This window comes from Heteronotia binoei, chromosome 14, assembly GCF_032191835.1.
Source record: "Heteronotia binoei isolate CCM8104 ecotype False Entrance Well chromosome 14, APGP_CSIRO_Hbin_v1, whole genome shotgun sequence".
In the NCBI taxonomy this organism is placed as follows: Eukaryota; Metazoa; Chordata; class Lepidosauria; order Squamata; family Gekkonidae; genus Heteronotia; species Heteronotia binoei.
The window spans coordinates 8665965-8689863 of NC_083236.1; the positions used below are offsets into that span (position 1 = coordinate 8665965).

The following is a 23899-nucleotide window of genomic DNA, read 5'->3' on the forward strand; positions in this document are numbered from 1 at the left end:
ATTTTATGATCAAAGAAAATGTGCACTAATGACTCAGTGCTCCCATCCCCACAGGGACATAAACCGTCTTCATAGGGTATTCTCTTACATTTGCCTTCCAAAATAGCAGAGTGTAATACATCATACCACAATAACATAAATGCCTGTATTTTTAGAGGAATATTTTGCAAGTAAATGATCCAGTATAATGTATTGGTTTAAAGTTGAACAACTGTCTAAACTCAGCTTGTTCATCAGCCGTCTCACAGAATCAAAGAGTTGGAAGGGGCCATACAGGCCATCTAATCCAACCCCTTCTCAGTGAGCCTAGAGCATCCCTTACAAGTGTTTATCGAGTTGCTGCTCAAAGACTGCCAGTGAGAGGGAACCCACCATCTCCCTTGGTAGCTAATTCCACTGTTCAGCATTTTTTTAAAGTAAAAAAGGGTTTTCCTAATATCCAGCCACCACCTTCCTGCCCTTAATTTAAACCCATTATTGCAAGTCCTCTCCTCTGCTAACAACAGGAACAGCTCCCTGCCCTCCTCTAAGTGACAGCCCTTCAGATACTTCAAGAGAGCAGTCATGCCCCCCTCAACCTTCTCTTCTCTAGACTGGGCATTCCCAAGTCCCTCCCCCTTTCTTCACAGGGCTTGGTCTCCAGGACCCTGATCATCCTCACCGCTCTCTGCATCTGCTCCATTCTGTCCACGTCCTTCGTGGGCTTCCCAAACTGCACAAAACACTCCGGGTGTGGCTTGACCAATGCAGTGTAGAGCAGGACTTTGTCATCTTGCTATTTGGGTGTTATGTCTCTGTTGATACACTCCAAGATTGTGTTAGCCTTTTTTCTCGCTACATCTCACTGGCTGCTCATATTTAACTTACAGTCCATCTGTACCCCAAGATCTTTTTTTCACACACATTGTTACTCAGAACTGTGTCCCCCTTTCAGTATGCTGGTTGCTCGTCTTTGTTACCCAGATGTAGAACTTGGCACTTATCCTTGTTAAAGTGCATCTTGTTCACATCTGCCTACTACCATCTCTGGATGAGTCTGTACTCTTCTTCGGGGGGAAAACTGAGGCAAAATAGGCATTAAGCCTGTTTTCTCTCTGTCCTCTGTCAGAGTTTCTCCATTTTCACCCAGCCGTGGCCCCATCACCTGTTTTATCTTATGTTTGTCAAGTTCTGTGTGGCAATCGTCAAGTAAATCAAATTAGATTTTAGTTAAATGATGAGCATGTCAACAGCAAGGACAAGTCTTGCTAAAAACTGACTTGTACTGATCAGGTCACACCTTTATAGATTACCAAGAGCTATTAATTACGCAGACCTTAATTCTGGCAGACTTAATATTCAAAGACAGACACTTCTCATCCCTCCCCCCTCCCTTTGCACAACTTCCTAAAAGTGAAAGTTTAAGATTCTCTAGCCATTGAGATATCTGGTGGCCTTCACACAGTTGAGAAGGAATGTGTGTAGCTGGCTAGGGTAGAACGGTTACTTATATAAAGTTGCAAAGAATACATAGTCAAAGCAAAGCCTGCAAATAATCCAGACATGATAACGTAACAAAAGCAGAAGGAATCCAGTCATGGCAAGACTCAGTTCTTGACAATGTTCCTCATGTATCTGAAGAAGAGTTTCTTGTTGAAGCAAGCCTCCCTGGCCAGCTTTACCTCCTGGTGAGCTTTGGTCTCTCTGATGGCTGACCTAGTGCCTAGCAACCCACAGATGATGCTCTTCTTTAGATGTTTGTCCTTGCCTCCATCTCATGAACATTTCCTTTTTCTTCCTTTCGCACATTACAGAGTTCTCTGTTTACCCACATTGGCTTTTTGGATCCCTTACCATGCTTCCATCTTGTTGGAATAGTCATGGCTTCAGCTTGCAAGAACTTTTGTTTTAGGAGAGCCCACCCTTCACTTGCTCGTTCCCTTCCAGCAGCCTTGTCCATTGAATGATTCCCATCATGCCTCTCAGTTTATTAATGTCTGTCCTACTGAAATCTAACCTACAAGTGTGACTATGAACTATCTTGGTCCCCCACAGCAAAAGGAATTCTAGCAGGACATGGTTATTTTCCCCTAAGATCCCCACTACCTTTACCCCATCTACTATCTCTTGCCTGTTGGCCAGTATTAAGTTAAGTATGACCAAGTCCCTCCCTTGTTGCTTCCTCCACCATTTGATGATGGACGTTATCAGCCAGGCAGATCAGGAACTGTGGATGCTTTGCTGAGTTTGTCTCCCAGCACACATCAGGGTAGTTGAAGACAGCCATAACTAGCAGGTCATGTTGTTTGGATACCCTGTCAACCTGTTCAAGGAGGGCAGCATCCACCTCCTCACCCTGGTCAGGAGGTCTGTGGCAGACTCCAACTACAATACCCTTCCATCTTTTATTCCCACCCAGATACTTTCCACTGTGCTGTCGTCGTCCTCCAGCATTTCCTGACAAATAAACCCTCTCTGCTGTGCCACTCTCCCGCCTCTTTGGCCCTTTTGGTTGGGGAATGTTTGGTGTAGTGGTTAAGTGCGTGGACTCTTATCTGGGAGAACCGGGTTTGATTCCCCACTCCTCCACTTGCACCTGCTGGGTCAGCCATAGCTCTGGCAGAAGTTGTCCTTGAAAGAGCAGCTGCTGTGAGAGCCCTCTCAGCCCCACCCACCTCACAGGGTGTCTGTTGTTGGGGAGGGAAATAAAGGAGATTGTGACCCGCTCTGAGACTGAGATTCAGGGTGAAATATAAATACAATGGAGGGTGGAATATAAATACAATGTAGTCTTCCCTTCACTTGAACCTGCTGGAATGGCCTTGGGTCAGCCATAGCTCTGGCAGAGGTTGTCCTTGAAAGGGCAGCTGCTGTGAGAGCCCTCTCAGCCCCACCCATCTCACAGGATGTGGAGGGAGACGATATAGGAGATTGTAAGCCACTCTGAGTCTCCGATTCAGAGAGAAGGGCGGGGTATAAATCTGCAATTCTTCTTTTCTTGAACAACTCATATCTGTCCACTACTACTTTCTAGTCAATGGGGATCATCCCACCAAGTCTCTGCATTGCCTACTAAATCATATCCCTCCATCTGCGATTAGAAGCTCAAGCTCTACCTTCGTATTGCCCAAACTTTGGGCATTGATACATAGACACCTGAAGCCTTGCATGTTTGGCTCCATTAGAACTGGCCCTCCAAGATGGGCCTCTGTTGTTTTCTCTCTTTCATTTCAATCCCCGTGTTGGTTGTCTCCTTCCCCTTGCGGTGTCAGCTTAAAGCCCTGTTTCTGAACCTCGCCAGGTTCATTCTTTCCTGACCTTGACAGGTGAAGCCCATCGCTTGCTAGTAGGTTGTCATCCAGGAAACTTATCGCATGGTCCCAGAAACTTGCTGGCACGACCAATGCAACCAGTGGTTCACTTCCATTATCTACTCCTGTCGTATCTCGCTTCCTACAAAAGGAGGATTGAAGAGAACTCCCCGTGCTCCCATTCCCTTCAGCTTCCTCTTTCTGGTTCAGCTTTTCTTTCTTGTTTGAGCCAGTCTCTTAATTGCCATTGCAAATGTCTTGCATATAGTTTATTCAGTGTACTAAGTAAGCTAATTGGTCTGTACTTGGATGGTACATCTTTATTGCCTCTTTTATAAATAGGAGTAATTGCTGTCCCCCAGTCCCTTGGAATTCTTCCCTTTTTATCAATTACCATAAATAAGGATGTTAATATTGGCACCCACCACTCCAAGATCATCGTTATTCAGGAGGAATTAAGTCAATACCTGGTGCATCACCAGAGCTCAAGGTCTGGATAAGATTCCTCACCTCTGCAGGCTCAACTGGCGGCCAGCTAGGCAAATTCCCCACGCTCTCAAGATCAGCTTCTTTGGGGTCAGGGCTAGCATACATTCTTCTAAAATACTTTCCCCAGACTTCAGTTATATAAGCTATTTATAACTGCAGAAGAGCTGTTTGGGCAATCAGATACAAGGCACCGGAATAAGGTGTTCTTAAGCTTAACCACCTGACTTAACTGTGTCCAGTCTCCTTTCGTTGCTTTTTTCTTCTTATTAAGAAGCACTTTAATACCACCTGCGTAATATCCTCTGGGTTACTCCTGTGTCTAATATAATTAGCATTCAGTTCCCTTTTTGCTTTTCTACATTCCCTATTAAACCAGGATGTAGAATGCCCTTTAAATGCTGTATTGCAGTACCTATTTACTCCATTTATAGCTGTATATGTTTGTGGTATCAGTCAGGTTTCTTACTGTCTTTTTTGATTTTTTTTCTCCACTGAGGTTGCTAAAGAAGGCAAAAGTGTTCTCTCTCATTAGGTGACCCACTCTTCAGCATCAGTTCTACCCCTTAGAAGTTTCTCAACATTTTCTTGGAAGCAGGAAACCCCCTCTTTAGGTTGGGGCAAATTAGTGTGCATCCCCAAAAGGTGGTTATGCAAAGCACCACTATTTTTTTCCATTTAGAATTGTCTTTCTCAACTGCTTTTGTACTCAAAGCTTCTAATATTTGCTATTCTAGTGCCCCTCTCTGGAGCAGTATGCCATGAGAGCTTTTGCTGATGCTCTAGAAGTAATTCCAATGGCACTTTCAGAGAACAGTGGTATGAATCCCATCCAAACAATGGCAGAAGTGCGAGCTCGCCAGGTGAAGGAAGAGAACCCTGCTCTGGGGATTGATTGTTTACACAAAGGGACGAATGGTAAGAGCTTTGCTTGCTGACTGTTCCTTGTATTCTGATAGCACCAATGAATCCTAAATATGAATTCTACTAAAACTGTGGAGATTCTTTACTGCAGATTAGCTTCCCTCCCCTTTGCTGTCGGCCCTTCTTGCGCAGGAAGTAGAGCCTTCAGCTGGATTTACTGAGTGCATTCCTTTGTGCATTGACATTCCAGGAGGATGCAGTATTTCCCAGTATGTGAAATTCAGATCTTCTGGTCCTCTGACTGCAGCATCTATTAGTATTGATGCACTGGCAGTTGATAAGCACTTTACAAAAAGCGTTTTAAAATATATTCCTCCATTTAGCAGATTGTAGTTTAAGCTGCTTTTAAAACAATTGGCAGAGCCCTTATGGCAAATTTCCAGGTAGGACTAGGAGTGGGGTAAGGATATCACACAACTTGTATTGGTGCCATTTAATTTCAGTGAAGACATTTGAAATGCTTCTTCTCTTGGCAGATATGAAAGAGCAACATGTCATAGAAACTTTGATTGGGAAGAAACAACAAATCTCTCTTGCCACTCAGATGGTTAGAATGATCTTAAAGATTGATGATATCCGCAGACCGGGTGAATCTGAAGAATAGAAGCATAAAATTAAGAATATGGCCGGGAGGCTACTTCAGCCAGATGCTAGTACTTACTCAGAGGCTGCGTTTGCTTCAGATTTTTAGTTAGATCAATAAATCACTGTTACGGCTTTCTGAAGTATCACTGTGTTTTTTAAGGTCTAATGTATTTAAACACGCATTGTCTAGGGAAAGAGCTTAAATTATGTTGCTCATATTTCTCATAGCCCTTCACATCCTATGTCTGGTCATATTCATGTTATTAATGCTAAAATTAATGGATAAGATTTGTATAACACTCTAATTTTGCATCTTAGCTTAAATACAAAGATTGGTTCCTTGGGCTACTGCTGGGGCCTCTGCAAGGCTGGAATTTGGGAGGGGACAGGTTGCAACATGGAAAGAAGACATTGGCTTGAATCCGGATGAGTGTTTCTTTGGGCGCAAAGGTTTCCACCCACAAAGCACAGCCTCCTCCTGCAGGTGAAAAGGGTCAAGAGGCAAGAAAGTTCCATTCCAGAGGTGTGCTCATGGACGTGCTCAGCTGGATCTGAGCCATTGACTTGGAGAGAATGGTGACTTGTGGATGATAGAGTATCATCATTATGCTGATATTCAGGTGTATCCTCTCAGTTTACAATAGCGTCTTGCAAGCTTGATGTTTGCTTAGTGCCTTGAGTATTTTGTGATAAACTAAGCCAATGCAAGGAATGGTGGTAAACTGACATCACAACGACGAGGAGGTCTGCTGTTGTGTATAGACAGACTGCTCAGTTTTTTCATGTTTGCTCTTTTGAGGGCAGCTCCTGGAAACATTGAACCATTTGGAATTGGGGTTCTTTTGGTGGCCAAGGAAATGTCTGATGAGAAGATAGACACTTCTGTCATATTCGAATATCATCATTTACGGCTCACTTGTTACCCAGATTCTGAAGGGTCTCCAAATCTATTGCGGGGAATTAGCATAATTGAGACAGAGCTTGTGAGAGGGGGTAGGTAACAAGTGAGAATTCTCAAAGTAAACCAAATTAAATAGAAAGGATTTAAAAGGAATAAAAGAGCAAAACGTACACAAGAGCACATGGGAAAACACTCATAAAGGCTAACAAAGATAAAAGAGAGTCATGGGGATACAGATTGGGGGTAGGTGATATCTAGACAAAGATGGATGAAATTACCTGCATATCAGGCATGAGCTCTGGATCCAGGAGAACTCACACAATGGGCTCAGATAAGCCCAGTTATAGCAAAAATTGACCCTCAGGCAATCTGATGTATGTGCCTCCTAAAATAATACCATGGTTGGCTTTTTAGGGGGGAAAGGGAGGCTTGGTGGCTTTGTTGAGGAAGGCTTCATGGCTTTCCCAAGACCAAGGGAAACTCATGATGTTTTGCATGAGTGTGACTAAAGGTAAAGGTACAAGCACCAGTCGTTTCTAACTCTGGGGTGACATTGCATCACGACATTTTCACGGCAGAGTTTTTATGGGGTGATTTGTCATTGCCTTCCCCAGTCATCTACACTTTCCCCCCAGCAAGCTGGGTACTCATTTTACTCACCTCGGAAGGATGGAAGGCTAAGTCAACCTTGAGCTGGCTACTTGAACCCAGCTTCTGCCGGGATTGAACTCAGGTTGTGAACAGAGAGCGTGGAAAAGGACTAGAGATTCGATACCATCATTGCAGCAGGGACACGATCATTCTTGGAACGGCACCTTTTTGTATCTCCCCTCCACCACCGCTGAAGGGAGAACGTCCCACCTCATAAGAGTAAACGTTCTCCTATATTCATTATTTGTTAAGCGGCATAGATAAGGCATCGGGGTCACCCTGTTGATTGGTTCTGTCAGAGCTCGCCTTTGGTTGTGCTATTGAGGTCGTTTTGTCTGACAACGTCCAATATTCTCTTTCATTATCTCCCTAGCATTATCATGTAAGAGAACTGAGATATTGTTTCGAAAGGCCGTAATAATGAATTCTGTCCTCTATGGCCCTAATCCATCTTGGGACCAAGGTATCTTGCAGAATTAAACTGATCAAGCCCTTAGGAAAAAACATAAGTTTCAACCAGAACTGGATGGCCAAAATCCAAAGCCTCGCTTCTACTGTAATCATGCCAGTTTCTGTTCTAATTAATGCATTTGGAATGCCCTTGGGTACCTGGAAAACTGTTCTTAAAAAATTTGATTGAACACTCTCTAGTTTTTTGTGATGTTGATTGGGGCATCAAATGTTAGCTGGCAGAGGGATTTAGCCTTAAACAATCTAAGGGCTGCAATTATGCATTTACCCCCTTTGCCCCAGTAGAATTTTTGGATAGCCCCCGCACTCCTTTTGGCATTTGAGGTAATCATGTTGGTGGTGGTTCTTCCATTTGCTTGAAACATGACCCCCAGGTACTTAAAGCATAAACTTGTTCAATGGGAATAGAATTTAAGTACCAATGGTGTGATCTGGGTATCTTTTTGCCAAAGGCCATTACTTTGGTTTTAGCGTAATTTACTTCTAGATTGTTTTCCAGGCAATATTGAGTGAAAGCTTTCAAGGCTCTTCTGAGGCCTAAAGGAGTCCTTGAAAGTAAAATAGCATCATCAGCATAAAGGAGCACTCCTGTAGGTTTGTTACCTAGCTTCGGTGGGTGGCATTCTGGTTTATTTATATGCAATGCCAAATCATTGATATAGAAGTTAAATAAGTTGGGGGCCAGGAGGCATCCTTGCTTAACCCCTTTGTTGATAGAAATAAGAGCCCCGTGGCACAGAGTGTTAAAGCTGCAGTACTGCAGTCCGAAACTCTGCTCACGACCTCTGTTCGATCCCAGGTGGAAGCTGGGTTTTTTCAGGTAGCCAGCTCGAGGTTGACTCAGCCTTCCATCCCTCCGAGGTGGGTAAAATGAGTACCCAGCTTGCTGGGGGGAAAGCATAGAGGACTGGAGAAGGCAATGGCAAACCACCCCGTAAAAAGTCTGCTGTGCAAACGTGAAAGCAACGTAACCCCAGAGTCGGAAACGACTGGTGCTTGCACAGGGTACTTTTCCTTTCCTGGTAGAAATGGGGTCTGTCAAACAGCCTTGATGGAAATATTTGACCCGGATGGTTGTTTGATCATAAAGGGCCTGAATAAGAAATAGCAACCGTCTGTCAATGTTGGTGGCTCTTAATTTATCCCATAGGATGGTCCTAGAAATAGAGTCAAAGGCTGACTTCAGGTCTAGAAATGCAGCATATAATGACACACTTGAGTTTGAGGAATATTTTACAGTCAAATGGTCCAAGAGCATGCAGTGGTTTAATAAGGCACAACCTTCTCTGAAGCCAGCATGTTCCTCACCTAGGCAAAAATTGTTCTCAAGCCAGTCTCTAAATTTCCACAGTACGTGTCTAGCATATAGCTTGCTTGTTACGCTTAACAGGCTGATCAGTCTATAGTTGTTTGGATCTTATAATAATAATAATACTTTTTATGTGTATCCCGCCCTCCCCGCAAGGGCAGGCTCAGGGCGGCTCACAACATATGAATACAATACAATAAAATTATAAAATTATACATAGTACTTACGCTTATAGTTATAAAATCGACATAAATCCATTTACAAATTGTATTAAAATTAATTATGGTGCTATAACTTAAATCTTGATAAATTCTGTGGCTAAAAACATATCCAGCGACACTTTCTTAGCTCAGCATTAGGTTACCTAATGCTTTGTTACTTTTTTATGTATGTCTTCTTTGTTACCTTTTTTATATATGGGGATGAAGATAGCTGCTCCCCAGTCCTTGGGAATTTCCCGATCAATTTGTGTAAACAAAGCTGCCAAAACTGGGGCCCACAATTCGAGCAGAGCGTGGAGTGCAGTACTGCAGCCTTACCACTCCGCACCACAGGGCTCTGTGTGACTAACAATGCTTAATAAGATTGTCTGGTGTAGACTGAAAGTGTTTTCTGATGAAGTTGCTGAATGTAAACTCTGATGCCCCCTGCAAATGGCCAGCATCCATTCTGTTTGCTCCATCTCCATCTTGGTCCCATTTCTAGGCCAGGCTGTACAGCACACAAATGATTTGGGGGGTGATAAGGAGGGGTATCTTGTAAGACTGCCCTTCTGCAGAAGTCTGGCTGCTAATACCTTAAGGCTACACTATTTACAGTCACTATAATGAAGCCTCTGCCATCAAAAGCTGTGTGAACTGAAAACTATGGAGTAGACGCCATAGCTCACTCATAGAGCATACACTTTGTATGTATCCTCAGCAACTTTAAAGAGCTTGGGTACAGCAGGTGGAAATAAATAGCTCTTGGGGATTGCTGAAGATGCCAGTTGCGCCATTTAACAGGCCTTTTTGGAAAAATGTAAAATGAGAGTGAATCCATGTGCACTGCCCATGGCTCCCTGGATAGAAGAAGAGTTGGATTTACACCCCTGCCGTTCACTCAATCTCAGAGCTGTTTACAGTCTCCTTCCTTTCCCCTCCGTACAAGAGACACCCTGTGAGGTAGGTGGGGCTGAGAGCGCTCTGAGGACCCAAGCTCACCCAGCTGACTGCATGTGGAAGAGGAGTGGGGAATCAGAACTGGTTCTCCAGATTAGAGTCTCCTGCTCTTAACCAACCAGTACACCAAACTGGAAAGGACAGGATAAAATGTGGTAGCGCTGTAGGAGACTTATGGACAAGATTATGAAGCTATGGCTAATATGCTTCTCTGTGCACATGCCTGAATTGCCAATTTGTTGGTAGTGATTCAGAAGCGAATTTTCTTAGGTTATTTCCTTGCTTGCCCTGAGTCTAACATGAGGTGCATCAAGCGCTGCTTTATAAATAGGAAAGTAAAATGGCTGGAGTGATTTGACAGAAGCCAATGAGCTCATGGCGTAGGAAGGAATTGTTGATCCCACATAACCCAAGCCTGGCTGGCTGTGCCTGGTAGAGCTCACACTGAGACTGGCCAGGAGCGCAGCCTCACACTGCCTACCAATAAAGTATTAATGTGTCTGATGCAATTATTAGTAATAACTATCCCGTCTAAACACATGAAAACATCTGAATGTAAGGCAAGTATTGTTTCCATTATTCCCTATGCATTCTCTATTTGCATTCTCTGTTGGCCCCATTACAGCATCATAGTCTGTGGGCAATCGCTGTTCTTAGGGCAAGTGATCTCAGTAATTTTCTATGGGAAAGCATGGTCTCCCTTACTGTCTTGGCAGACCTAATCGCCATTATTCCCTATGGGCAATTGCTGTCCCTAATTTTAGTACCTCCCACGGTGGCCTCGTTGCACCAGCAGAGCCTGTCCAGGTCACGGTGCGCAACAGTAACCACTTGCAAACAGATAATCTTTTTTTCCACCTGGGAGAATCCAATTATGAATGCTTTCTCTAGCTCAGTGACAACACCCAATGAGGCGTTGCTGACGTCTGGCTTCTACAGCTGCCAGTGTCTAGGGGGGGCCTGGAGATCTCCCAGAATTGCAATTGACCCCTGACTACAGAATTCCTCTGGAGAGAACGGCTCCTCTAGAAAACGAGCTCAGTGGCACCAGACGTCCTTCCCTCCCCAAATCCACCTTCCCCCCCCGCAGGCTCTACCTCTCCATCTCCAGGAATTTCCTGACCGGGAGCTGGCAACCATTATGCAACACTGTAAGAGACAGGAAAAGAGGCCCCAAAGCAAAAGAGCCCACCCTCCAGGCGCCAGCGACTCACGCGGCCAGTGCGCGCGCGCCAGCATCAATCACCCGGCAAGCAGGAGAGCGAATGAGTGAGCGGCTGCGGCCGCCTCCTGCTGGGCAAGCCGGGCCTCGGGTGGGCGGCTGGAGGTCCTCCTCCCCCCGGGGCGGGTCCTGCAGCCGACGGCAGAACTGCGGGGCGAGGCGAGGCGAGAGCGAGCGATGGCTGCGCGCGGCTGGCTGGGCGCCTTTGGCCTCTTGCTGCTGAGCGGCGCCTGGGCGGCGGGGCTGGTGGGGGCGCCGCGGGAGGCCCCCCTGGACGCGGAGGCGCAGCAAGCGCTGCAGTTCGCCATGGAGCGCTACAACCGCGGCAGCAACGACGCCTACCGCAGCCGCGTGGCCGAGGTCGTCAGCGTGCACAAGCAGGTCAGCGGGGGGTTGTGCTCGCGGCCCCTGTGGAGGGTTGCCAATCCCCAGGTGGGGGCAGGGGATCCCCCGGTTTGGAGGCCCTCCCTCCGTTTCAGGGTCGTCAGGAAGCGAGGGGAGGGGAGGGAAATGTCTTCTGGGAATTCTGTTATTCCCTAGGGAGATTTATTCCCATAGAAAATCATGGAGAACTGAGCCGCGGGTATCTGGGGCTCGGGGGGGGGGGGGGCTGTTTTTTTTGGGTAGAGGCACCAAATTTTCAGTATAGCATCCAGTGCCTCTCCCCAAAGTACCCCCCCAGTTTCAAAAAGATTGGACCAGGGGGTCCAATTCTATGAGCCCCAAAATAAGATGCCCCTATCCTTCATTATTTCCTATGGAAGGAAGGAATTGAAAAGGTGTGCCGTCCCTTTAAATCTGATGGCCAGAACTCCCTTTGGAGTTCAATGATGCTTGTCACAGCCTTGATCTTGGCTGCACCCCTAATGTCTCCTGGCTCCACCCCCAAAGTCCCCAGATATTTCTTGAATTGGACTTGGCACCCCTACTGTGGAGGGAGGAGGGGGGGGGCTGTGGCCAGCCTGGCCAGCCGCCGCGCGGGGCCTAGAGAGCGCCTGCTCTCCCAGCGGATCTCCACGTGGCAGACGTCAGGTTCCCTGGAGCGAATGCCATCTCCGCACCCCGCCTTCCGCCAGCTGCATCCCCCGAGGCTCCAGGCTTTTCCCAATCCAGAGCTGGCAGCTCTAGCGGGGGCTACAGAGTCTGGGTGCTCTTGGTGTGTCTGCAGTAGCCGCTGGCCTGTCGGAAACCTTTTTCACTAGAGGTGACCCATTGGGACCTTAGTGGGTGTTGGGAGCTGCTCCGCCACGGAGTAACGCACATGCCCAGGCCGCTTCTCCGCTCCAAATCCCAGGTAACTGCGGAGTGACACGGCCAGGCCAAAGCTGATGCTCTACTACAGGCCGTGTCTGCCTCTCAACTATCAGCTGCATGGGAGGTGACTGGGGTGTTTGCCAGGGGACTTGGTTTGGACCTGACCTGGTAGCAGCACCAGGGGTTCGGCACTTGCTGTGGCGTACCTGTATTCAGGTCCCAGGTTCGGAGCCACGGGGCGGGGGGGGGGCACAGCCCCTCCATTAACCCCCCTTCCCAATGTAGGGCCCCTCCATCCAGTGCGGCCAGCCTGCTGCCCCCCCTTCCCATTGCAACCCCCCATTGCCCGCTGTGGCGGCCTCTGCCTCCTCTGCCAGCCCCTTCCCAAACCACCCCCCCCCCAATCGTGCCACCCGCTCACTTGCCGTGGCGGCCTGTGCCTCCTTCCCCATCCCTTCCTGCCGCCTCCCCCCCTGCGCGTGATCACAGGGCCCTTAGGGGGTTGGACTAGATGACCCTAGAGGTCCCTTCCAACTCTGTGATTCCACGCGGGGGAGGTGACGGGAAGGGATGGGGAAGGAGGAGCGGGCGGCAGTGGTGGCCCCGGCGAGCCAGAGGCCCAGGCCGCCGCAACGAGCAGAAGGGAGGAGGGTTTGAGGGTGGCCAGCAGGCGGGCAGAGGAGGCAGGGGAACTCGTGGAGTTTGCCCGAAGGCCTTCTCAGGAGAAGCCCTCCGTGCAAACGGGGCCATTCTTACCTCGGGGGCCCCTCCGCCGAAAAGTTTCTGGCTACAGGTCTGTCAGGTCCTCCTGCGAGAAAGGCGATTCTTTCCCTCCACATCCTCATGTTACTTTAGCAGTTCAGTTCCCAGCCTTTTTGGTCTGGTGACCCACAAGTCCAAATATACTTGGTCTGGTGATCCAGCCAGGGCTTGCCCAACATTTTTTGGCACCCCAGATGAACTGCAGGCCCGTAGCCCCGGGGGGAGGGGGCTCAGCCCGGCCTTTCAACCCCCTCCCCCCACCTACGTGGACCCTCCAATCAGTCAAGCTCACCGCCTGCATTACTTCTCCTCGTTGCCACAGCATTTGTCTCGTAACTGCCTCATAGCTTAAAGCTGCAGTAGAAGAATCTGCCGCTGCTGCTCTAATTGAGCAAATGTTGCCGCTGTTGAGGGGGTCTCACGTGGGATTTCAGAGGGGGGGCAACAGGAGGTCTTCCCTCGGCCGGTTAGGGCTCCCACGGGTTCGATCAGCTTGCCCACGGCCTCTTTCACAGAAGGGAGGGCTCCTCAAGAGAAGCCTGCCATGCAAACAGAGCCATCTGGCCCCACTGACCTTTCTCGCACCGCGGAAACCCCGACAGTGGCATTTGCACCCTCAAGAGGAGCCCTCTGTGCAGATGGAGCCCGATTTGGGCCAGTGCTGGGGGCAGCAAAAATCCCAGCGCTGGGTCGGGGGGGGGGGCGTTCAGGGGGGTGAAACTGGCCAGCCACACAGCTTCAGGCTTCTTTGCCACCTGACCGGAGGAAAGGGAAGGAGTGACATGGAGAGGGAGAGAGAGAGGGGGCAACAACGAGAGAGCACGTAAGAGAGAGAGGGGGAAGAGAAAGAGCGAGGGAAGAGCAAGAGAGTAAGTGATGAGAAAGCAGGATAGAGAAGGAGTAACAGCGAGAAAAAGAGGGAGAAACAGCTGGGGAAGGGGGTTGAACCTGAGCGGTGCCCTGACAGCTTTCCCCCCTTCACTCTGTGGCCTGCTGCAAGCTGCTCTGGTGGGCAGAGGCTATCTCGTGAGTAGGAGGAGGAAGTGACCATCGCCTGGGGCTGGGGGGAGGCCGAAAGCAAAACCAGTAAGAAGGAGCCAAGCCCAGCAGCCCTCCACCCAAAATTTTCTGTCTATGGGCCTGGCGAACTGTGATGTTGGCACTCATCTAGTTCAGCATTCCATTTTCTACAGCATATTTTTGAGGTTGCATTCCAACCTTTGACCACCCGTCCCTTTCCATTCTGCCTCTAATCCTCCCTAAGATTCTAAGCAATTTGCTCTGATAACCAGTGGGATGTTTTTTTTATTTGATCAACAAAGGTCAACTAATGTATGACATGAAAGATAATGTTTCCAGGGTCAGATCTTGGTTTCCAAAATGCACAAAAGAAGAATGGAAGGGGAGAGCAGCCGTAGGGAGGGCTGACTCAGGAGCCAGTGGGTGCTGACCTGGAGGCTGAGATCCACTGCTTTAGTGGAAGGCACACAAAAGTAATCCAAATGAATTGCCTCGCCTGCAGGGAAGGCCTTCTCAGTTGACACTGGTTGAGTGGCAGCTAGTTTGTCCCCACAGCAGGCAATAGCTGGAAATGTAAACACAGAAAGGAAGATGCCAATGTGATTCACTGACACCCAAAGTGGAGCCAGATGTTTTTCTTTTCCCCATCTATGGTAGAAGGTTCTCTTCCCCCATGTCATTTTTTCCTGTTTTGTGTCCTTTCTGCAGTTTACAGAAGTCTTTTTCTAACTTGGATAAGTTCCTTAAAAAAAGGAAGCCCATGACTTGCTTCAGGGCTGGGTTAACCAGAGTTCAATGGGTAACTGTCCCTTCCTGTTAGAAGCAGCCTACAAGTTGGTTTCCCTTGCTGCTGCCAGCATGGTATCTGCTGTGCTCTCCCCACCCCCAGCAAAACATTTGGAATCTGTGTCAGGAGGTGTCCTGTCATGAGATGTTTTTTGTCCTGCCCAGAGATGTTTTATTGCCTTCAATCACTGCATGCTTTGTGTAACCCAGTCACTTGCTAGTCTGGTGTTGGGGGGTGGGGGAAGGTGATGCTGCTTACTTTGTAGTTTCAGAAGCTCGTCGTTTATTATTGGAATTTGGAGTCTGTAACTCATGGCTTATCTTGTTACCATGGGAATGAAGACTTAGCGCCTTGTGCCTCCCTTGTCTGGAATATGCCAGTGGCCTTGGTTATGTGTGAACCAAAAGGACTGTGTTGTCTCTGGCTGATGTACAATTTGGTGTGAGAAACAGAGGGGGAAGAACCAACTTTGCCTGCACATTTTGAGTATATCTTCACTGTCTGTATTCTTTACTTTCATTCCTGGCAATTCTTGCCAGAGGGTTAACTCCTGTATCAAACTATTAAACTCTACCTTATTTCATAAGCGAGAGCCTGCTTGGTTGATCCTTACAATCTGCCCAGTGGTAGGCTCTGGTATCTGAGATGCAGAGGTATTCTATTGCTGGGCCTGGATAGTCCACTTAATTATTACAGCAAGTGATCTTTGGCAGACTTTGTCCAGTCCTTGTGAAAGCCTTTGGCTCCCGTTGTATCTTGTGGCAATGAATTCCAAAGGGCTTTTACTATGATGGCAGAGAATGTAGTGGGTCTTCTGATATCACAGGTCTTCCAAGTACTCCGGGCTCTTCTTGGTCCATCTGTTAACTGCTAGATCAGGGGTGTCAAACATGCAGCCCAGGGGCCGAATCAGGGCCCTGGAGGGCTCCTATCAGGCCCCCAAGCAACTGACTTTCATCTGCTTCCTTCTCCCTCTCTCTTGCTTCCCTATGTATCACAGCTGGCTTTGCCAGGCTTGCTCCAATTGCACAGGAGCTACAGAGCAAAGCTCTGTTTTCTCCATTGGCTGAGGCTCCTCCCTTGGGGAGGGATAGCTTGATTTGCCAGGCTCTCTCAATTGCACAGCAAAGCTATTGAGCCAAGCCTCTCTTCCTTCTATTGGCTGAGGCTCCTTCCCCTCCTGGTCCCCTGGGGAAGGAAGGAAAGAGCCAGAATTTCCTTTGCCCAGCTCCCTGGATCCCATAGGAGAGATGCAAAGAAAGCACCTTGAAGACCAACAAGTGCTAATGTATTAATCCTGTTTCATTTAAAATCTTTAATAGTGTTTGTCTGTGTCCTTTATAAAGTTTATATCTCTGCTACCTGGCATGACATTTTATGACACACACGGCCCGGGCCGACAAGGCCCCCTTTATGCCAGATCTGGCCCTCATAACAAATTAGTCTGACACCCCTTTGCTAGATGATAACTTTATCCTTGCCTTGGTTCCTGTTGTCTTGGGTCTCTGATGGTGGGATCGGGGTGGGTGGATTTGTCAAAAAACTGCTTCCACACAATAGCAGTTGCAGAAGGGAGGGGAAGATGGTCTCTCACTGTGAGAAGGAAAACTGAATAAGAAAGAAGTGACAGTAAAGCAGAGTCGGAATATGCAGGGAAAGAGGAGGAAGAAGACTTTATAGCTCCCCCCCCCCCAGGGAAGTTTCCCTATCTGTGTAGCAGTCACACTACATGGAGCACCTTCAGAGCAACCCCAGAGAAAATCTGTGAACTACCCAGAGTTAAAGTCAACCGGTTTCCCCTACTGGAGTCTTCGAACTCACGAAGACTTGTGAATGGTAACTACTATCCCTCCTCCCAAAAAAGATTTGTTTCAGCTGGATAAAGGTTAGTTAAATTTGGATTTAAAACTATAATCTGTTGCAAAACTAAAGCCATTATTTTTCGCCTGGCAAGAGACAAATCTAGCAACAGAATTCGAAAGCCACATCCACTGGCCCTCAGATATATTTAATTGATAGGCACCACCACCACCTCCCAACCAGAGAAAGAAAAATACTCATGTACCAGTTTGGTGTAGTGGTGAAGTGTGCGGACTCTTATCTGGGAGAACCAGGTTTGATTCCCCACTCCTCCACTTGCAGCTGCTGGAATGGCCTTGGGTCAGCCAGAGCTCTGGCAGAGGTTGTCCTTGAAAGGGCAGCTGCAGTGAGAGCCCTCTCCAGCCCCACCCACCTCACAGGGTGACTGTTGTGGGGGAGGAAGGTAAAGGAGATTGTGAGCCCCTCTGAGACTCTTCGGAGTGGAGGGTGGGATATAAATCCAATATCTTCTTCTTCTTCTACCTCGTGGCAGGTGTCTTCTGGTGAGGTCCAGTCCCTTCCTCAGAATTCCAGGCATAGTTCCAGGGAATCCTTGGCTGAGAACAGTAACAATCCAGAAATATGAGACAAAGCATTGTAGCCCGTTGAAAACAGAAAGACCAAGCATAAATCTCTCTCCCCCCACCCACCTCCTTTAACAAGAGTGAATGGGGTTCCAGGGGCACATTTTGAGGGTGGGGGCCCACTGAGAGCTCCCTACAAATTTGCCAGCATCTTTTCCACAATTGGGCCAGTCTCTTTTTATGTCAGCTATTTAAATTCTCTTAATGAAAATCCACTTTGTGTGTTTTACAGCTTGTTGCTGGGATCAAGTACATTTTCAAGGTTAAAGTTGGGCGAACAAGTTGCAGAAATTCCGAAACGGTTGTCGAGGACTGTGCGTTCTTGGAGTTGGATCAGGCAAAGGTGCGTGTCAGATATAAGCAGACTGTTAAACATTATTAAATGTATTAGAAGCTATGGTTGTTGTGCTGAGAAGAGGTAAGGGTAGAATCAGGGATATTGCAAAAAAACAAAAAATCCTGGGGAGACAGGACACATTGTGTGTTCTTGCACATGGTTTTCAAAAATGCGATAAACTTCAGCTGGCTCCCTTTTTAATTGCTGCTGATCCTCCCCTACTCCTGAAAAAGATCTTGAAATACTTAGAGAAGGCAAGCCGGCTCAGCTGGAATGCTTCTGGGCTGCTGACAGCCCCTACCCCAAATCCCACAGCAAGAAAATTTCCACACGCACCCAATCAAACACAATTATTTCTTTGTACACCAAGCAAATATTTTGTATGGTACACCTCTGGAAATCCAGGCAAACTTTTAATCCTACCCCTCACTACATCTGTTGCTAGGGAGAGATTTTCTCAGGAATGAACATACCTCGATCATTCTTTAAACACACATTGTTCAGATGCCAGGGGGGACTGAAAAAAAGCACGAGGTGGCCTTGGGGGATGGAGAGAGACCCGTTTCAGCCACTGTTGCTGCCCTTGCGCCCCACAGAAATCAGCGACACAAGCTAATCACAGCAACCTCACAGTCAAGTCATTTTCTCTGGATCAGACCTTAGGGTTGCCAGGCTGCCTAGACCCTCAGGTTGCCAACCTCCAGGTGGCACCTAGAGATCTCCCACTATTGCAGTTGATCTCCAGACAACCAAGATCAGTTCCCCTGGAGAAAATGGCTCCTTTGAAGGGTGGACTCTCTGGCATTATATCCAACTGAGGTCCCTCTCTCCCCAAACCTGGCCTCCCCAGGCTGCACCTGAAAGCTGGCAGCCCAGCTTGTGGTCCTGGCAGTATGGCATATACAGTGGTCCAATTTAAGCCAGATGCTGGGTGTCTGCAAAGCTGCACAGGTATGTCCATCCTGCCAACATTTTAAAATCTGGCCCAAGAAACCATGTCTAAACTGGGATTCTCTCATTCCTGGGTGATGGACCTCTCAGTGGCTGGGGTCCCCAGGAGTGGGGCGGCTGCAGGTTTCCCCTGAACCCCACTGGTGGTCTTGTGTACTTACTTCTGCTGTTAATCATATTGAAGAAGAATTGCTGTTTGCTCCTGCAGGGAACGTCATTTGCTGCACATCATGATTATGGTAGGCAGATCCTGATGTTCACCACTGATATGAAATGCACTGGACTCTAGTGCCAGGGTATCCTGAAGAAGAAGAAGACCCCATCCTTCTCTCTGAATCAGAGGGTGGTTTCACACAGGAGATTTGCCCCGACATAGCCCCGCCTCCCATTTGGATTAAAAGTGCACAATCCCACAAGCACATCTGCCCTCTGAGCCACACCCGCTCTCACCCTATCTCCAGACGCCTCCTATCCGCATCAAAAAGCGACCTGGATTTTCCCAGTAGCATCCCCCTGAATCAGATGTAGGTCGCATAATCTGCAGCTGTCTGAATGCCCTGGGGCAACTCATAAGCGGAAGAGTGTGTGATTGCGCTCAGCCGTTTCCACGTTTCTGGCAAGGTTAGGAGTTTTTTTCCACCTCACCCCTCTCCAAGGTGCGCTTGTCCACTTTCTGGAAGGCTACAGACCATGGATGCTACAGACCATGGATGGATGCTCCCTGCAACTTGCCAGTGCCTCTGTCCCCCCTCCCCATTTTAGCAGACCAAACAACTTTCAGCCCAATTCTACGCACATCTAAGATGATCATAGGTTGCTCTTCTCCTATCCTAAAGAGATTACTCTGCAAATAAGAGTGCAGAAGACCAAAACTACCTTCCCAGTCATTCAGAGTCTGCTCTTTTATTCCCCTTCTTTAGGAGCTGCATTTCTAATGGTGAGCAGCACAGCTTTGCTGAGCTCATATGAAACAGTTTCTAATTGGATATAAGCTACAATACATCATATTCATACTCTATGAATATGAGAGAGCCAGTTTGGTGTTGTGGTTAAGGGTGCGGACTCTTATCTGGGAGAACCGGTTTGATGCTCCACTCCTCCACTTGCACCTGCTGGATGGGCTTGGGTCAGCCATGGCTTTTGTAAGAGTTGTCCTTGAAAGGGCAGCTGCTGTAAGAGCTTTCTTAGCCCCACCTACCTCACAGGGTGTCTGTTGTGGGGGGTGGGGAGAGTTAAAGGAGATTGTAAGCCGCTCTGAGACGCTGAGATTCAGAGTATAGGGCGGGACAGAAATCCAATATCTTCTTCTTCTATAATTTCTGAAATGTAAATAACTTGCACTCCAACACAAGACTCTGCAGCACAGGGAAGGGGGGGGGGCACAGGATTCATTTGCAGGTCTGCTCTCCAAAACTCACAGCTGCAAAAGAGCAACCAAAGGGGGCAGGGAAGCAAGTTTAAAGTGCTCAGAACAGAGCTGATGGGCTCAGCTCCAACTGCCCACTAGTTTGGCTCAGATATCAACAAGCCGTGAGAGACTTGGTCCCAATTTATAACAGAGGCTTGAAAAGAAAAAGGTCTAAAGCCCCATTGCCAGTTCAAAGGGGGGAGGCAGTTCTTTAGTGGCAACTTGGCAAGGGGCAAATCTTCCTTCCCCTCTGGGAGGGTTTCTCTCCTTTTTTGCGCCACTGGAAAGCATGTTCTTCTGAAGAGGCAGAGCTCAGTCTGCTCACAAAGTCGCAACCCTACAGAAGTCAATGGTATGTTACTCTCAGGTAAATGCCCACATCCCATTGCAAATTTCAGCATCATTTCTTAAAGAAAAATCAGACACTTGATGTGAACAAAGTGCACATCTTCCAGTCTCTCTGCCGACACTGGCCCAATTCCTGCCAAGCTGGTCCCTCTTCTCTCTCCCTGCAAGAATCAGACGCCAGATCCCACCGCTGCCGTCCCTTAAAGCAAAGATAATGCCTACTCCACACTAGTATCCGGAAGCCAGTCTTGGTAAGAATTCCCTGTACTTTCAGCTTCCTGACCTGGAGGTGGGAAGGGAGGCGAGTTCTTCCCTTACAAGCCCCTTCCACCAAGCGCCCTCTCAAGCCTCCTTCCCCCCCAAAATCATCTCTACTTTCCTATTTGCAACTGTCCTCTGCGCTCCACCCACCTCCCAAAAGCCTCCAGCTCCGGGTTTGCAACTGATAAACTCCGCCCCCCCCCCCCCCCCCGCACCCTGAGGAAAATCATCTTTCCAAACCCACGAAATCCGAAGCAAGGTGGTCTGGGAGAAAGAAAGGGAGCCCCAATTGGCAGCCAGCTGGCAGGTGCATCATCCTAGACACACACACACCCAGGGACGCTGCGGGGGGGGGGGGGGGGGGCAGAGCAGAGCTTCCATGTGCCGCCGCCTCCCCTCCCCTGGCCCATGGCCAGCCTAAGCAGCTGTTCCCTGACTCCCTCCTGACTCCCAGCCTCCGGCTGCACCATTGTGCCCCAGGAAGGAGGAAGGAGTCCTTTGCCGCCACACACTTGGCCAGGGGCAGGGGGCTCTTGTCCTGTTAGGACTGCACAGCGGGCAGGAGCGCCGTCGCTTTGCCTTGTGCCTTCTCTCGCTTGTGGTGTGTGCAGCAGCTGCTCCGCCTCCACACCACACGAGACCAGCCAGGTTTTTTTCTGCGGCTGCACAGCCTGATGAGTCAGGCCCCGGGCTGAGTGGGAGGAGGGCCATGCTGGTGTAGCGTCCTGGGGATAGGCTCTCATTGCATGTGGGGTGGGGCCCGTAACTGTGATTACAAACTGAGTTGCCTTGCTGTGCCTTCTCTCGCATCGCCACCAGCAGCCTGGGGAGTGGGGAGGGGACAGATTTGTGTCACTCACATGAGGCCCTCCAAGGGGGGGCAGGCCCATAGGCAATCACCTCCTTTGCCTAATTGTTAATCCGGCTCTGCATATTACAGAACTGAAGCTTGTTCCCATAACACTAGACCAGGGCACCCAACCATTTCAAGTCTACGGCACCTTTGAAATTCTTGGTAAACACCAGAAAAGGTGTCAGTGGGTGCCATGATGCCCTTGGGCACTACATCAGAGACCTGTGCACTAGAGTGACCTAGAAACAGAACCCTGGGGGTATAAGGGGACATGTAGATAAAGGAGAGTGGCTAAGCAGGTGGGTGTATTCAGTTCTCACCATGTTCTATACAAAGAACGCATGGATCCCATCACATATCTCTAGTGGTCTTCAAATTCTATTTTGAGAATGTCTAGCCCGCACACTTCCCCTTATAGCCATGCTCTTCCTGTTAGTTTCGTTGAATCAGTCACTTGTATTATCTACAAACAGCCAGTTGATCCTTATGGTTTATGTGAAGATCAAGAATAAGAGCACCACTGGAGGTCCATCACTGCTGCCCTTTCTAGGCCACTGGCTCACAGGCCACATGCTCTTTGGGGGGACAGGATGCATGCTGGGACTCTGGAGTGCTGACTGGGCATACAGCACCTCTCTTTGCCCATGGTGCACTTGGCTCAGGGACGGTGAAGAAGTCTATGGTGCTCTCCTTGCATGAGGATTGTCACAACTTCTCCTTTAATTTGTGTGTAATGCGGTCACCGGGAATTTAATTCAAAGCGTGTTATTTAACATTCCCAACTAAATTTATGCCTAAACTCTAAGGCTTCTTATTGGACTATGTGGCTCTGAGGATGAGACTCTTATAATTTAATATCATAGAAGGACTCCAGGTTGATATAAAACAAAATAAAACTTTATTTGCACAATAAGCGTATTGGTTCAAGATGTTTATAGCTTAATTCTTCAATGGATAATAACTTCTGACTGAGGTGTCACTCTTTAACTTCTTAACTCAACTTTCTGACAGCTTCTGTCTCTCTCACACTCCTATAATGCTCTGACATTATTAGGTTTTGGCTCTCTAAAAAAGTAAAGGTAGCCCCCTGTGTAAGCACCAGTCGTTTCTGACTCTGGGGTTACATCGCAGCATTTTCACGGCAGACTTTTTATAGTGTGGCTTGCCATTGCCTTCCCCAGTCATCTACACTTTCCCCCCAGCAAGCTGGGTACTTATTTTACTAACCTTGGAAGAATGGAAGGCTGAGTCAACCTTGAGCCAGCTACCTGAACCCAGCTTCCACCAGGATTGAACTCAGGTTGTGAGCGGAGCTTGGACTGCGGTACTGCAGCTTACCACACTGTGCCACGGGGCTCTATCTAGCCTCTAATATGTCCTCTAAAGTATTTCTACTATAGAATCTTCATGCTTTTCACAGCACTGTATACTTCTCAGACTGTAGACTGCTGACTGACCACAACTGACAGTGAACTGCTGCCACGCTTATCTCTCTCCCTCCCTCTCTCTCCACACATACTTCTTAGCTCTGCCCACACTCTCCCAGTCACCAACCAATCACCTCACTCACTCTTCCACTTTCATCTCCCTTTCTCAACTGCAACTTACCGACAAGTAAAGGAACTGCAACTGCAACTTACCGACAAGTAAAGGAACACACATATATAAATTCAAATCATTGCAGGGATGATTCACAAAGTTCTGTGTAGTAGGAGATCAGCTGTGTTACTCTTGTTGTTGGGGCTCCCTAAATGGGAGCACATACAGCCTGGGCTGCGCGAGCTGCACTGGCTGCCAGTTACATACCGGATTCGTTACAAAGTGCTGGTCATTACCTTTAAAGCCCTATATGGTCGAGGACCTGTCTACCTTAGGGACCGTCTCTCCCCATACGAACCCCAGAGAGCACTGAGGTCAGCTGGAAAAAACTTGTTGACCACCCCCGGACCGAAAGAGGTGAAGCTGCAATGCACCCGTAACCGGGCCTTCTCCTCTGCAGCCCCGAACCTATGGAACCAACTTCCAGAGGAAATGCGGGCCCTGCGGGACCTTGAACAATTCCGCAGGGCCTGCAAGACCTTCCTCTTCCGACTGGCTTTCGCCGACGAGGAAAGAAATTGCTAATGATTACCGCCATTATAAAAGCACAATTAGCATTAGCACTTTTATCAACTTAATTAAGTGATTTTAAACTTATCAGAATTTTTAATGTTTAATGTTAATGTAACCTTGTCTTTTGTATAAGGGAAATTGAATGATGTTGTTAGCCGCCCTGAGCCTGCTCCGGCGGGGAGGGCGGGATATAAATAAAATTATCTATCTATCTATCTCTTTTGTATACATCTGTGGTGCAGTCAGGCAACTTCCATTCCTTCCAGTGGAGCTTTAACATTGAGGGCAGGAGGGGGTGGGACAGCACCAGTGGCTTGTGCTCATGGAATCCATGCTGTGTGTACAGTATTTTCCACGGAAAAG

The 23899-nt window shown here is 48.2% G+C and overlaps 2 protein-coding genes across 2 annotated transcripts in view; both read left to right on the forward strand.

The window, feature by feature from the left end:
• The window catches only part of CCT5 (chaperonin containing TCP1 subunit 5), a 28371-nt gene extending 22946 nt beyond the window's left edge, over window positions 1–5425 (forward strand). Inside the window, exons 10-11 of the mRNA XM_060254408.1 lie at window positions 4514–4694; window positions 5177–5425. Coding sequence (XP_060110391.1) covers window positions 4514–4694; window positions 5177–5304 — 309 coding nt within the window. The 3' untranslated portion in view covers window positions 5305–5425. The remainder of the gene's footprint in view (window positions 1–4513; window positions 4695–5176) is intronic.
• Window positions 5426–11176: 5751 nt separating this feature from the next.
• LOC132582796 (cystatin-2-like) lies at window positions 11177–17648 on the forward strand. The gene is made up of 2 exons (XM_060254513.1): window positions 11177–11380; window positions 17499–17648. Exons 1-2 carry the CDS (start codon window positions 11177–11179, stop codon window positions 17646–17648), a joined length of 354 nt encoding a protein of 117 aa, XP_060110496.1.
• The last annotated feature ends 6251 nt before the right edge of the window (window positions 17649–23899 follow it).